At 36.1% G+C, this 14953-nt stretch overlaps 2 protein-coding genes across 3 annotated transcripts; one reads left to right on the top strand and one right to left on the bottom strand.

Moving 5' to 3' along the window:
• The first annotated feature begins 5998 nt into the window (after positions 1–5998).
• Positions 5999–7637, top strand: LOC127792277 (uncharacterized). Its single transcript, XM_052322728.1, has 2 exons — positions 5999–7015; positions 7429–7637. The coding sequence occupies exons 1-2, from the start codon at positions 6134–6136 to the stop codon at positions 7480–7482; spliced, it is 936 nt and encodes a 311-aa protein (XP_052178688.1). The 5' UTR covers positions 5999–6133; the 3' UTR covers positions 7483–7637.
• An 824-nt stretch (positions 7638–8461) lies between these two features.
• LOC127791762 (mitogen-activated protein kinase 19) lies at positions 8462–14555 on the bottom strand. 2 transcript variants are annotated; one of them, XM_052321777.1, is made up of 10 exons: positions 14063–14555; positions 12533–12941; positions 12111–12238; positions 11917–11976; positions 10676–10825; positions 10413–10568; positions 10090–10301; positions 9890–9991; positions 9419–9582; positions 8462–9041 (listed from the first exon to the last, which is right to left on the bottom strand). In XM_052321777.1, the coding sequence occupies exons 1-10, from the start codon at positions 14084–14086 to the stop codon at positions 8674–8676; spliced, it is 1773 nt and encodes a 590-aa protein (XP_052177737.1). In that variant the 5' UTR covers positions 14087–14555; the 3' UTR covers positions 8462–8673. The 2 variants fall into 2 exon arrangements, with proteins under 2 accessions (XP_052177737.1, XP_052177738.1); XM_052321778.1 differs by lacking the exon at positions 9419–9582 and having other exon boundaries at positions 8853–9041.
• Between the last annotated feature and the right edge of the window lie 398 nt (positions 14556–14953).

Genomic DNA, 14953 nt, shown 5'->3' with positions numbered 1-14953 from the left:
GCCCAACTGGTATTATTATTGCTCATGCTATCCTTATTTCCGTTGGTATGTGAAAAATAAATCGCCAAATTCATATTTTCCCTCATATATGTATATTATGTTTATAAATGAGATCACTCAATTTTTTTGTTATTTTAATTATACGTTCATATCTATATTTTTTAGTTAATTTAATCTTTGTACTTTGCTGTGTAAAAAGAGGTCAAATTGATTTTTTTTTATTTTTTTTTCACATCAAAGTATAGGGAATATATTAACTTCAAAATGCAAGTATAAAGGTATAATTAAAATAATGAAAAAAAATTATTATATCAAAGCAATAGAAAGAACAACGAGAGAAAGTTGGAGATGGTCGAAAACAGGATTCCTCACTTATATCTCCCATTCAAATTTGTGTATGAGATTTTTATCTCATATGGTTGGTTTGAAAATGCAAGTTTAGTAGTGTAAATGAAATAGAGAAAAGATTACATAAAAACTTAAAAAATATAAAGATGAAAATATAAAATTAAAGAAAGTAAACTTGATCAATCAGCCATCAATGCACATTAAGGCCCGTTCGGTTTGTTATTTTTGTCATTATTATTCGTTTTTATGGGCGACTTTACTTTTCAAGTTCAAATCATAAGGCCCACCTCGAGGCTTAATCTCTCGTACATATACATGTATATTTTTTTTCATACAGTTCATGTAAAACAAAATTATTTTTCAAACCACTTAGTTTGGTTCTTACAGGATTAGACTGTCGTCTAGTGATAAATGATAATATTGATAAAACTCTCGGGGGTTTAAGTTTGAATTTGAGAAATTCAATTATTCATGGTAAATAATAATAAAATAATTTTTCTTAAAAACTCTTTCCATAGAGAAGCTTTGTGGTTGCAGCTGGGCATGTGAATAGGCACCCACCCAGCCTCCAACGTGACGTGACAGCAGGACAATAGTCGTTTTCTTAACTCATGGCCCATACTATTCACCCCGAAGACGACGAGTCTCCCGCTCATTTAACTCCTTAAAACTCTCTCTCTCTCTCTCATTGCGTGAGGAGCAATCACCTCTACTCGTCGGCCATCTTCTTCGCCGACATATGCATGCAGGACTAAGTTCTCTTCCTCGACCTCCGTTTCCCATACAAAATTTTTGACTAAGTTCTCTTCCGCCCGCAAAATTTATGTTTGTGGTTTTGTTCATGATCGAGTATTTGTGTTGGGCATCTCCTTGAGATTTAATCTCTGGAGTTTTGTACCCGTACGTTGAGGGTTTGTATTGGGCATCTCTCTGAGATTTTTCCTCTTGAGTTTTGTAATGGATTTTCCCGGTGCAAGTCGATCGTATTGCTGGAAATGCACCTTCCACGTTGGTGCGTGTTTTAATATTCTAGAAAATGCTACAGCCAGACGACAATGTTCTTCACCACTTAGATATAAAAGGACGTGTGTTGAACCTTTGTTTGAAGATTTACAAATTTGAAAAACCATGTAGAAAGTGTTTCTGTTTCATTTTGGTGTCGTCCTCAAATTTTGAAGTAAGGCTGGTTAGAGTACCCTCAACCAGCATCATGATTGCTATCTTGCTTACAATTACCTCAAGGGAGCTACAGGGTTGTAAGGATACATGCATCTCATTTACACTACAACTGGCTATAGAACACCTTAAAACATAAAATAATTACTTTAACAACCACAAAATAAATAAACAAATTATTAGTACTTTTGTCTCCGGCCCACTTAATAAAATAAATAAACAAACTATTAATACTTTTGTGTCCCACTTAACTATTAGTAATAGTTCAAGAAATATAATGGGTATTTTAGGCTTACCTATAAAATATTAGATAAATTTATTTGGAGGGAGACAAATAAATATTCATATAAATTTATCTGTAAAAAGTAAAATAAGAAGTTGCGTGAGGGTTTTTTGGAAAATATCAGATAAATTTAACACGTTAAAAATGACAAATATACAGAATACTTCCTATATCTGACATTTTTCATCACATATCTTGATTAACAAACACTATCTTAATAGGCTTTACTTGTTGAAGTAACTTTAAATAACTAACCTTTCTTTTTGTAGTGTCCTTGCATGCATGAATTTCATGTGAGCTGTCAATTGAAGAAGGCCAAAAGGTGATACATGTGCAAGAAGGGAAACAATTGATAGTTTTTTCAAATCTATAATACCCTGAGAGTCCAAGGTTAGGTCTAAGAAGGGATTTTAGAGAAATTAGTATATATATCGATAATAATAAGGAATGAAATAATACCAACTGGATACCTTTTGGGTTGAATGTGGATAAAGAAGTCTCGAATTAAGCGTGTTTGAGTTAGAGTAGCTCAAAAATAAGTGACCCCTGGGAAGTTCGTGTAGACCTATCAGGGTAAGTTGATTCGATCTTTCTTATTGTTCGATATGAGATGTTACAAGTGGTATCAGAGCGGACCCTTAGAGAATGAGGTCCGATTAGGACAGGGAGTGGCGACGGGGCGGAGGTCTTGATCAAGGAATGGTTCTTGATAGGTTTCTAGGATGGAAACCCCCAAAGAAAAGAAGATCTAGGTAGCTCAAGGATGGGTGACCCTTGAGAAGTTCGTGTAGGCCCATCAGGGTAAATTGATTTGGTCCTTCCTATCGTTCGATACAGGATGTTATAGGTGGTATCAAAGCTAAACCTTAGAGAAAACGGCCTGATGAGGGCGCGGAGTGGCGCCGGGGCGCAAGGGTCTAGACAATGAGTAGCTCCTGGTAGACTTCTAGGATAGTAGCCCCCAAAGGGAAGAAGATCTGAGACCTAGTGTAAGATCACATGACGATGATGTCATCTACTCAAGAAGGGGAGAATGTAATATCCTGAGAGCCCAAATTTAGGTCTAAGAATGGATTTTAGAGAAACTAGTATATATATCAAGAATAGTAAGGAGGAAACAATATCAGTTGGATACTTTTTAAGCAGAATGTGAATAAAGAACTCCCGAATTAAGTGTGCTTGAACTAAGGTAGCTCAAGTATGAGTGACCCCTTGAAAAGTTTGCTTAAACCCATTAGAGTAACTTGATATGGTCCTTCTTATTGCTCGATGCGGGATGTTAAAAATCGGTTGATAGTTTTTTTTGAGAAAATTAAAGCGTACAATGGCTTTGAGCAACCAGTCAACTCTTTTATAAAAGAGGAAACTTATTTGACAAACGGTTGACAATTTGAAATAACAAGTCAATAGTTTTGAGAAAAAGTTAACAATATAGAGTTAATGTCGACAGAATTTTAACTAAAAAAATTTGGACCAAAAGAATAAAATTTCTTCGTCTGACAGATCATAGCAATCGTTGAATGTTCTTGGCAAAAGTAAAAAATTGTCAATTGTTTCTTTTAAGAGAGTCGACATTTTTCTATCTAAAGTCAACCTATATTATAAAAACATAAAATGATTAATTTGTTTCTAAAACGATCAATTCTTTTAGGTTGCGTTCTCTTTACTGTTTTTAAGTCATTTTTAGTTTTCAATTTTCTAAAATAATGAAAACGCGTTCTCTTTGTTGTTTTTAAAAATGTATTTTTGAAAACAAAAAAAAAATTGTGAGGAAAACTCAAAACAACAAAAAGTTGTTTTGAGTGTTTTCATCCAAAATAAACTCAAAACTCAAAACATATTTATTTATTCATATTTTATTATTGTAATGGGAAAAAATATTTTAAAATTTATTAACTTTAAAATATATATATATTTTTAATAATATATTAACATTAAATTTTTATAATTTACTTAATAATCAAATTTATTGAATAAAATATCATTAAAAAAATATTTTCAAAATTTCAAAGAGAACGCGTTTTCTAATTTTTTGTTTTGAAAAATAATTTTTCAAAATGACAAAGAGAATGCGTTTTCAATTTTCTAAAAATAGACTACCAAAACAGAAAACTGAAAATAAATTCAATCTCAAAACTAAAAGTTGAAAAGCAAAGAGAACGCACCCTTAGTCTTTCTTATTTCTAAAACGATTGATTTTTTCTTAAAAACAGTCAACTATTTTAAAATTGTCCAACACTTTTTAAAAAAATTGTTGATTCTTTTAAAGAGTCCAAACAACTAAAGTACAAAATGGTCAATAGCACCCTCAAAGCACATGTTAAGTGGTTGAGCCATGATAAGCTGAGATTCGCACAAGTAAGTCGCAGATTCAATTCTTTGTCTTGCGTAAAGAGGCAAAGTCTCTATATACGATTTACTTTCTTTATCGAAATCGAGAGCACGAGCGGTAGGGAACTATGCAAATGCGATGGTCCCCAAATGGTTGATAGATGGACTTGAAATGGTCGATAGTTTCACCTTAATTTTTTAAAAAATAGACTAAGATAAATGCTAAAATAAATTTTCAATAAATCTCATACACTCATTAATTTTATTAATATATATTCAATGGCAAAGAGATATTTTTCAAGAGATTGTCACTAAAGAGTTTATTTGATTTGACAAAATGATTGAAACAACATCCTTACACAATAAATAGATTTTTTATTTTTTATTTTCAATAATATATACTTTTTATATTTTGAAAATGAAGATGTCATGAAAATATTTTTCATCATAAAAAATAAATATTTTCATTATCAAAGACGTTCAACATAATGATTTTCATCAATAAGTAATTTTGAAGTTTTTTCATCATCAAAATAATATCAAAAGCAAAATAGTTTTGACATATTTCATAAAGTAATTAATTTGATTTCAAAAATAACTTCACATTTTATATATCGCTTCATTTGATTTCAAAATAACTTTTTTTCTATGCCTTACATTGTGTTTTCCTGCAAAATAGATTATTTCTTATGTCTCCATCGTCCCCCCAATCATTTTTCCAACCATTTACATTGCACGAAAATAAAAATAAGAAATATATACCGACACGAAATGGAAATGAAGAAATAAAATTTAAAAAAAAAAATTAAGAACATGAGAAAATACATAAATAAAAAAAATATGACTTTTTTTGTAAATATAATTATAAAAAATAGTTATTCAATATATAAATAAACATAAATCTCATAATCTATTTAAACAAACTCCTGAAACAAAATTCAAAACCTAAGAAAAAAATATCTAACTTCTTCGCGGATGGAAATGCATTTCGATATTTTTCTAATATTATGAAATGGTATTGAAACATTTTTGAAATTGTAAAAATGATTCAAAAATATTTTTTTGTCATTTTAGAAACGGAAATATCGAAACGACGCCCTCAAGATGTTTCCGAGAATCATAGCCAGCCACTACTTTTCTTCCTGCCATTCAACTTTTTTTGTGTTTTTTTTTTATTTTTTTTTGTTAACGCATCATTACGAGAGCTCTCCGCTATTCGACCTCACGATTTCAGCATGAGAGGTAAATCAGATAATTCAACAAGCAAGTTTCGACCCCTAGTACAACCACAAACATGAGAGCAACAAATATTTTTTATTTTTTTAGGTCGCTCCTTATTTGTTGAACTATCTCTTGTCGAGGGCTCGAACACGAAATCTAAGAGTCCAACGAGCAATATCCCAATATATTTTTTTTTTTGATATTGAGCAATAAAAAGGAGGGGAAGGAAGATGAGTTCATTATGAATACAAAACCCAGTTAAGAAGGTTCTCAACATTGCGAGATCAGAGATAGTTCCATATGCAAAGATACTGTTCCTTTTCCACTATATGGTAGAAACTGCAAGTGACCGCCATAAGAAATTCCCGCAGCTGCCGCCTGCTCAGCTACTTTTATTGGGTTTAATGTGGAAATGTGCAACTGGCCAGAAAGTGGGCGGGCCCAGTCATATATTTAATTGCGGATGCATTGGGACGTGGGCCCAACCCAATTCTAGGCTGTTTATTGTCCCATTTAAGCCCAAAAAATAGGATCCGGATCCGGGTTAAACTGACCTCCAAAATTTGAAGATAAGGGAGGGTAACCTATTTTTGAAGAGCCGCCAAATTCAAATACATTTTAACGTTTGATTTCAGTTTTGTTCTTCTTCGCGGGTTTTTCTTCCCACTTTGCTCAGATCAAAACTGCAAACCCCTCGCCAAAGGCTTCCATTCTCTCTCTCTCTCTCTCTCTCTCTCTCTCTCTCTCTCTCTCTCTCTCTTTTTGTGATTGATAATGGAGACCAGGTTTCATGGCTTACCTCCTCTGAAAAGATTCAGGCTGATGCAAGAAGAGCAGCAGAAAAAAGAGACCCAGTACGCCGCCGCCGTATCATTCCCTCTCCCAGCCAAAAAGAGGAAAGAAGCCTGGGATCTGCATCCGCCTGCCGCCGTGTGTTTGCCGGCCAAGAAAAGGATCTGGGCGGTTCAGCCCAACCTCGTCCCGGATGAAGAAACCTCGGCCTTCGACCTCAACAAGCCGCCGGTCGGCGACCAAGGAAACCGCGATGAAATTGCAGAAGGTGAAAATGAAGATGATGAAAATGGCGGAGAAGAGGAAGAAGAAGACGACGGGATCGAATGCGCCGTGTGCCAAAGCACAGACGGCGACCCTTCAGACCCCATAGTGTTCTGCGATGGCTGCGATCTAATGGTCCACGCAACCTGCTTCGGCTCGCCCCTCATCAATGGCGTTCCAGAAGGAGACTGGTTTTGCGCCCAATGCTCGGCTTCTCAGCCGCCGCAACCCGGCGCCGGCGCAAGCCCTTTTTCTTGCTGCCTCTGTCCGGCCGCCGGCGGCGCCATGAAGCCGACCACCGATGGCCGGTGGGCTCACATTGTGTGCGCTTTGTTTGTTCCGGAAGTATTCTTCTCCGATCCAGAAGGCCGAGAAGACATCGACTGTTCGAAAGTTCCTGTGAGAAGGTTTGAGCAGAGTTGCTATCTGTGCAAAACTGCGAATGGGTGCGCCATCGATTGTTCTGAACCTAAGTGTCCATTGGCGTTCCACGTGAGCTGTGGGTTGAAGGAGGGTCTTTGTGTTGAGTACAGAGAAAGCAGAGCCAAGGGTGCCATTGTTGCTGGGTTCTGCAAAGGCCACACCGAGCTGTGGAAGAAGGTACAATATTCTTTTACATTTCACTAAATTACACTGATCAAAGCCAAATCCGGATTTTTATCTAGTGGGTGTGGGATGGAAAATTATTTAAGTTGGATTTTGGTTCTGGGTACTTGATTGATTACAAGTATAACCAATTAAACCCCAAAATATTATAAATGATTATTGAATTTTATATTAAGATATAAAAAAATTATTGAACTTCATATTATTAGTGACCCGTAAATCTCTTTTAAATAAAAGTTATGAAATTGTATAATTGAAGTTTGATAATTTTTTTTGTATTTTAATGTACAATTGGATTACCATTTATATTAATTAGCCTCAGGTGAACTCTTAACAATTCTCTTGTTTTTTTTGTTAAATATTTATGGGTTTTCATTTCCTTCTGATGGGTTCTCTTTTGTTTGCAGCAACAACAAACAGGGAAATTCAAGATTGTTGCAAGAGATGAGACCAAGGAGTAGCGGAGCAATTCTGTGAATGTTATGGATGGATCTGTGGGCAGAAACTTTGGGGGAGATGTGTTAGCCATTCGGAAATTAGAGATGCTTATTAGTAATTCTAGTGTTGAGATGACTTTTACAAGTAATGAATGAATTTGTTTTTTAGCTTTCCTCTACTCTAGCTTTGTTATTTTATTTTATGTTGGGATAAAATTTAGAACATATTAAATATATATGTACACAAAGCAACAAGTTTCTCTATGAAAGGTAAAATTTTTGTGATTTTTTACCAAGGCTTCTTCATTGGTTGAATAAATAAATTATGATAAGGTGTTGGAAAAGAACAGATAACATTAGAGAGAAGCAATTTTATTTTTGGTGTTCTTGTTGTCACGTTAGAAATAAGTGACTTGTATTTATATTTATTTTAATAGATGATGAAATTTATGTTTATTTTTTATTTAAATAATTGATTTTTATAATCTTTTATATTAAAAGTTATATTTATAAAAAAACCTTTTATATTTTTATTTATACATTTCTTCTACATTCCTATTTCTTATCTTTTAAAAAAATATCATTTCACTTTTTTGTTTCGTATCATATATATTTATCGTTTTCATATCAGCGCAACTCAGCCGCGCTGTCTCTGTCCTCAGCGAGATGCCACAAATTCTGCCCCACCTTGTCTGGGGAGAATATGGGTACCCGACGGGCCCGGGCTAGGGATGGGTCGGCGACCCGAGAAGTTGGGAGGTCTATGTAATGTTGGAAGACTCGCGCAACGCGATCTCTCTACTTCTATCGGGTATTATTATTATTATTCTTTGCTTTCTAGGGCACCATATGTTTGATGAAACGACGGAGAGATTTTTCTTTTGTAATTAGTGGCAGCGAAACCGACGAGTGGACTGTCAGGGACTTCGACATCACTGTTCCAAGAAATCGTATTTTGAATTGGAGTCCTCTACTTCCAATTTTTTTAATGAAATTCCACCCATTCTATACAGCAATATCCATCCATATTCATATGATTTTGTTCGTCGCAAACAAATCTATTTATGTACATCATCAACATGGATCAATCGGGCAAACAGGAGGGGAGGGGAGGGGGAAAACGCTTATTTTTCATTCATACTGATACAACTAACATTAATAATGTGGAAGAGCTCATTAGTAAATGGAGCCAAAAATCTAAATACCAAATCCAAATTAGACAGCTCCGACCTCTCTGTGCGCAGAGACAGCAACAGCAGCAGCAGCACCTATCGCGCCCAAATGCGCTTGTTCCTGCAGCAAATTTATATTGATCGCGATTTGCTCGTTTAGCTGCCCTGTTTTGACTTGTGGCTTGTAATACGGGCCCGTGTTGCTGCATTGCGCCGGTTGCTGTCGGGCTTGGGCAGAGCAGTGGTCGACTTCTTGCCCCGATTTGGGCGGATTCACCGGGTTGGGCCTTGTGATGTAGTGTGGTGGGATGATACCGTTCGGGGGAAATCCTCCTCTTCCGTCACAGGCACCATTGGTGCCTCTGCTGCTCTCAAAAGGTAGAACTGGTCCGACAACTCTTCCTGGCTTGGCTGAACATAATAAACAGGAGAGATGTTAGCCTAACAAATTAACAAAAGAGTTGGTTTTACTCATCTATGATGGGAACGTCTGGTTGTAGACTACACAATGGAAAGTTTGAGGCTCAAATTGTAAGATATATCTATAATTGAGAAAATATTTCGAAGATTATCTCCTACGGCTAAACGTAGTTTTCCAATATTAAAGAGAAAATTGAGTAACCCCGCATCTTATCCTCCCAACAATCATAATCCATCCAACACTGATGTTTATCTGTTGAGAGTGCTCAACTAGCGCATTAAAGAGCTCCAAGTTGATTGTGCCGTGGAAAATTGGCAACATGCCAACCAATAAACAAGATTACCAAGACAGAAGAAATAAATCACACCTGCAGGAACCATAGGTGGAGGCCGTGATGGTTTCACAAAACTTCCTGACGTTCTGTCGGTAATCCTAACGCTATCAAATGCAACTTCCCTGCCTTGATGACTTCCATATGAAGCCAAATTTGGATTTTCTTTTGGAGCTATTGTACTGGAGTTAACACTAGACCTGTCCCCCAAGCCAAAAAAAAAAAAAAGAAGAAGAAGAAAGAATTGAGATACAATTCTCTAGAACAAGCTTAAATCATTGGATAAAGGAGGGGGAGGGGGTTATGGTGAAAATTCACTTAGGAAACTAAAGAATGCTGAAGACCGTACTTTCAGAAGCTGCCCTTGGCAATCCTTTTACCGCCACCAAAGGTGGAATGGGTAAAAAATGACTGTACATTTGGTGTGGAGAGAGAGAGAGAATTTGGAAAAAAATAAAAATAAAAATATATAGTTGTTGAAATTCAACCGATGCATTATATACTCACCGAGGCAATGAGGCATGCTTCCTCTGTGGAGGAATTACAGGTCCACTTTGACCACCATTTTCCTCAAGATATGTGAATTGCTTTCTGAATTGACCTACAGCACTGCAGAAAATAGACATTCACTTATGGTGAACACATGTAGAACAAAGTCAGAAACAATTAAACATGCATCACATTCAAATGTGCCAGGGGAACAGTACCTTGGATAGGCAAAATTTATGCCTTCATTTCCAGCTATATAATCTTTAAGCAAATGGGGATAATATTCTAGAATCTCTCGAAATATGAGTTCCCTAATGTCCTCCTTTGTCAAGCGTCGCCTTTCAAACTCAAACTCTAGCTTTGAGATTGGCTGACAAGAAGGTTCCCTCTCCACCTTGGATAAGCCTTTAAAGTAAGGATCAGCCAGTGCCTAACATAAGAAGTATATCAAAACTCTGGCATGTGTATTGTAAAGAAGCAAGGGATTGGCTTCAGGTTTACATACAAGCTACAGCTGTAAAGACAGCTCAACACAGCATACCTCTTCAGCAGTTGGTCGATCCTTTGGATCAAATGCTACTAACTTTTGCAGTAATTGAAGGGCTACAGGATCTATATTTGGAAATTTCTCAGCAAATGGCACAGGTTGCTTTTTCCGCATACCTAACAAGTATCTCCTTGCCTTTTCATTCCGAACCTGCATTAATTAATTATAAGAGAGATTCAGAAAAGAAGTTCTCAAGGAAACCTATAGCTGCCTCCCACTGAAAGCAGAGAAAAATAATGCAGAGTGATGAAGCATACTCCAGAAATGGTATCAGCTGATGGAGTTCCTAGAAGATCAGTTATCAAATCTAACTGATGAACAACACTTTTACCAGGAAACAAGGGTTTCCCTATCAGTACTTCCGCAAAGATACATCCAATACTCCAAATATCAATGGCGGGTGTATACTGCAATCCGGGTGGTAGCAAAATCAGAAATATGTTACGAGCATTAGAGAGATCACAAAACAAGTAAACCCCTACAGAATTTTGATATAGGACCTGACACCATTACCTGAGAGACAGTATTTCAACTTCCAGGAGAATTCAATAGTCCTCCCTGAACAACAATTATTTTAATCTACGGATTACTACTTAATTAAGGCACTCAAAGGCATTTTATACAGATAAATGCATGCTAAGTATTCGAGATGGTAACAAAATCAAACCTCTTGACCCTTCCCTCCTTATAGTGTTTTCTTCGTTTTTTTTAAGTTACTGTTGTTATTGTTATGCTTGGCTTACACTTCCGAGGAGTGCATATCAGAAGTACAAATCAAAGATCATTCAAGATTGTTCCATTGCGACCATCATGCCCTCAGTGCATGCCTAGAGGAAGAGAAAGATTTCAACTGAAATAGGAGATCAATTGCCCAGTTGATAATACATTGTACATCAAATTAATGACAATCCATATGTAGATTCTGCAAATTGCAGTGGATATAATAGATAATGGTAATCAAGAAACAAACTCACAACATTATATACCACAGATGAAGTGACAAATAAGATTGGTGGAAACAAAATTTATGTGATTTAGTATCTAAAACATCCATGAAGAATTACACGTAACAACACCTGAATGTCATATATAGATAAAACAATACTTGATAACAAACTCATCAAAGCAAAAAGTTATTAAACAAAACCAGCAAAAAGGATTTACATCAAGTAGTATGATTATCTGTTTGGGTTCAGAGGAGAAAAAGGGCAAACAAGACCTTACAATAGCCCATTGCCATTTACCAAAAGCATATAACATTATATTAACATAGAAACAGGTTAACTACTTTAAACACAGGGAAGACAGGTGCTTCTAACTTGAGCTATGTCAACAACCCTGGAATAGACTTATGGCAGATACCATGCAACAAAAAGTAATGATCAAGCCCTTGGACCAGACATCACAAGACAAGACAGTATACCATTCTGCTAAACAAGTCTCTAAACCTTTCTCCAAGGACCATAAAAGCAGGCAGTATACAGTTTGGAATCCATACCTTTGAGAAGAATGATCCACACAGCTCAGGAGCCCTATACCATCTTGTAGCAACATAATCCTGCAAAGCATGTTAAAAGAATGGAATAGACCACTCAGGAATGCATGCCCTCATACAGAAGTGCTAAACTAGTATAACGATGGAATAGACATTCTTGTATTTGATGAAGTATCAAAGTAGCAGGAATAACTTACTGTCCAAAATATTGTTGTTGGTGCATCATTAAATGCAACTCTTGCTAGTCCAAGATCACATATTTTTAGTTTGCAATTAGCGTTTGCCAGTATATTCTTTGGCTTGAGGTCCCGGTGGTAGACATTTGCTGCAATAAAAATGCTTTAGATCAATTTAAATCCCACAAACAGCCTGCAAAAGGGAATTCAGAAAAGAAGGGGAAAGAGACTCTGACATGCACAGAGAGAACAAAAAAAGCTAAATGGGGATATAAAACTGCAGAAATCAGCCTGAGAATGATCAATACAGGCTACAACAACAACAATCTACAAGCCTTAATCCCACTAGGTGGGGTTGGCTACATGAATTCTAGACCAGTTTCATCCTAATAAATAAAATAAAATAGTTACCAAAGGAAACAAGTTAATGAAAGAATAGTTACCTGTATGCATATATTTCAATGCACGTAGCATCTGATAGAGGAAAAACCTATGATGATCACTCGTCAAATCATCATTTGCTTTGATAACTTGGTGAAGATCAGAATCCATCAGCTCAAAAACAACATATATGTCTTTAAAGTCTCTCCTAGAAGGCGGCAACATGATGCGCTTGATCTCAACAATATCAGGATGACGTAAAAGTCTGAGCAATTTCACCTCACGCAGGATTCGAACAGCATCAGATGTGTGCTCAAAGATGTTAGTTATTTTCTTTATTGCCACTTTTTCCCCAGTATGTGTGTCTATGGCTGCACAAACAACTCCATAGCTTCCTTTCCCTATAATTTCCACAATTTTGTATCGGGTGACATCCCCATACTCGGTGAAGAAGTCCATCTCTTTTTGGCTCTGTAAAAATGATCAAACAGCTTCATTGTCATGCATGCCCCACTACTTGCTAAGGGTGAATGAATCACACAAAATCAAAAGGAGAAAACAGCTAAGAAGCAATGCCTGATCTAATAAAGTGTTAAACCCATATACAAAGATTTGCAAGCTAAACCAATATAGAAGAAAACATATGTAAATTAATTTTAATATGATGGCCATGTAACTGTGCAAGTCCATATATTCAGTGAACAACATCATTTAGATGAAATCCCTCAAACCATAATAACATAAAACAATCTATCCAAAGAAAGATTGAAAGAATAAAGAAAAAATGCAGATAACATGGCACAAGACAGAGAGAGTAAACTATAGGGAGTGCTAAAATGAATAAATCACTTAAAATTGGCAGGTAGCTGTATCAAAGCTGAGGATGCATAGTCCATGACATAAATAAAAACCTAATAATAATCTTGCTTCCGTATACTATTTCAGCAGCCAACCGGAGCAAGGCTTCAACTAGATATTATGTTCGTCAAAAGTATTGTCCTCCTCTTTGGTAGCCGAGATAGCTGAGTAAAGCAAAGTAAGTAACCTATGCAATTCACTCCTCAGAAAACAAGGGGGTAAAGGTTCAATCAACCAACTAAAAACCATAACACTTTCGTTCGATTCACTTCACAAACGGCCTATATTCTCCCAATTTTATAGCCAAAATTCTCAATTAACCACCAAACCGATATGTATCCAAAACGTTTTCCTGTATAATGTCGAGTAAATGTGAAGTTCCAAAATGGAAATGAGATTGTCTTTCTTCACTGATCTTAGACAAGATCTCGCATTTCAAGTTCAATACAGAAGAAACCAGTTTACCTATAAAGATAATTAAGTTTAATCAAGATCTCAGTTTTCCTCAACAAAAACCGACGTCGAGATAGAAAATCAAAGGGAAATAAAATTCTACGCACGAACGTGAATCCGCCTATAAAATGATGCTTTTTGGTGAAGTTCCAAAAACTTGTTTCTCATCTTCGTTCGTCCCAATTTCAAAAAGTGCAAACCAAGGTATAAGCAAATGACGGTGTTTTCAAGACTTTTCATTCCCAAGACCAAAGAAAACGAGAACAAAACGAAAATCAAACCTTCATCCTCGGATCTTGCTGCATCTTTGCAAGACCACGAAATTCCACACCACCAGAATCGCCCGCGCCGTCTCCCTCGTCCTCGTATCCCCTCCGATTCAGATCAGAAAAAAACCCGAAGTTAGATCCGCAAACAGCTTCAAGATTTAACCAACCGGCGGCAAATCGCAAATCAGCCGCATTTGCTCCTCTGAAACCAGTTCACCGTGAATGCCTCCTCAATTCTCCCCCAAATCCGCTCGGCAAAAGCAGGATTACGCCTTCGGCCACCGGCTCGCTCATCCAGATCTCCTCGAAACTCGATCTCTCCCCACACCTCCGTCGCCGGGACAACGATTCGAGTCCCGAAAACGAAACGGAGAAGCTCGAATTTCCGATGGAGAACACTGGACCCTAGGTTTTGGAAGATCTGAATTACAGAGAGAGAGGGGGAGAAAGGAGAGCGATCCGGAGATCAGAGGAAGGAAAGGAAAGGAAAGGAAAGAGAGAAGGCAAAGTTAATTCGATTGCATTAACAAGTTCTATTTATATTTACTTATTAATTTTACATTTTATTATAATTAATTTATTATTTTTTGAGGTTCACGTAAAGAGTCTGAATGGTAAAAATACAGTACGTCACTTTGTTTCTACGGATCCCAGTTATGACACGTGGTCTGCGGCAGTGGCATATTATGTAATTCTTACCTGCCAAACTCATATATTTCTCTTATTTACTCATAATTTTTTTATATAATTATTTAATTTTTTATTATTTTAATTATATCTCTAAACTTATATTTTTAAATCAATTTAATTTTTATATTCTAATATTTTTTCATGTAATAACTCAAATTTTTTGATATTTTAATCATATCTCTCTATCTATATTTTTTAGTTAATTTATTTTTT

The sequence above is a fragment of the Diospyros lotus genome, chromosome 15 (assembly GCF_014633365.1).
Source record: "Diospyros lotus cultivar Yz01 chromosome 15, ASM1463336v1, whole genome shotgun sequence".
Lineage (NCBI taxonomy): Eukaryota > Viridiplantae > Streptophyta > Magnoliopsida > Ericales > Ebenaceae > Diospyros > Diospyros lotus.
This window is presented reverse-complemented; position numbering and strand designations above follow the sequence as displayed.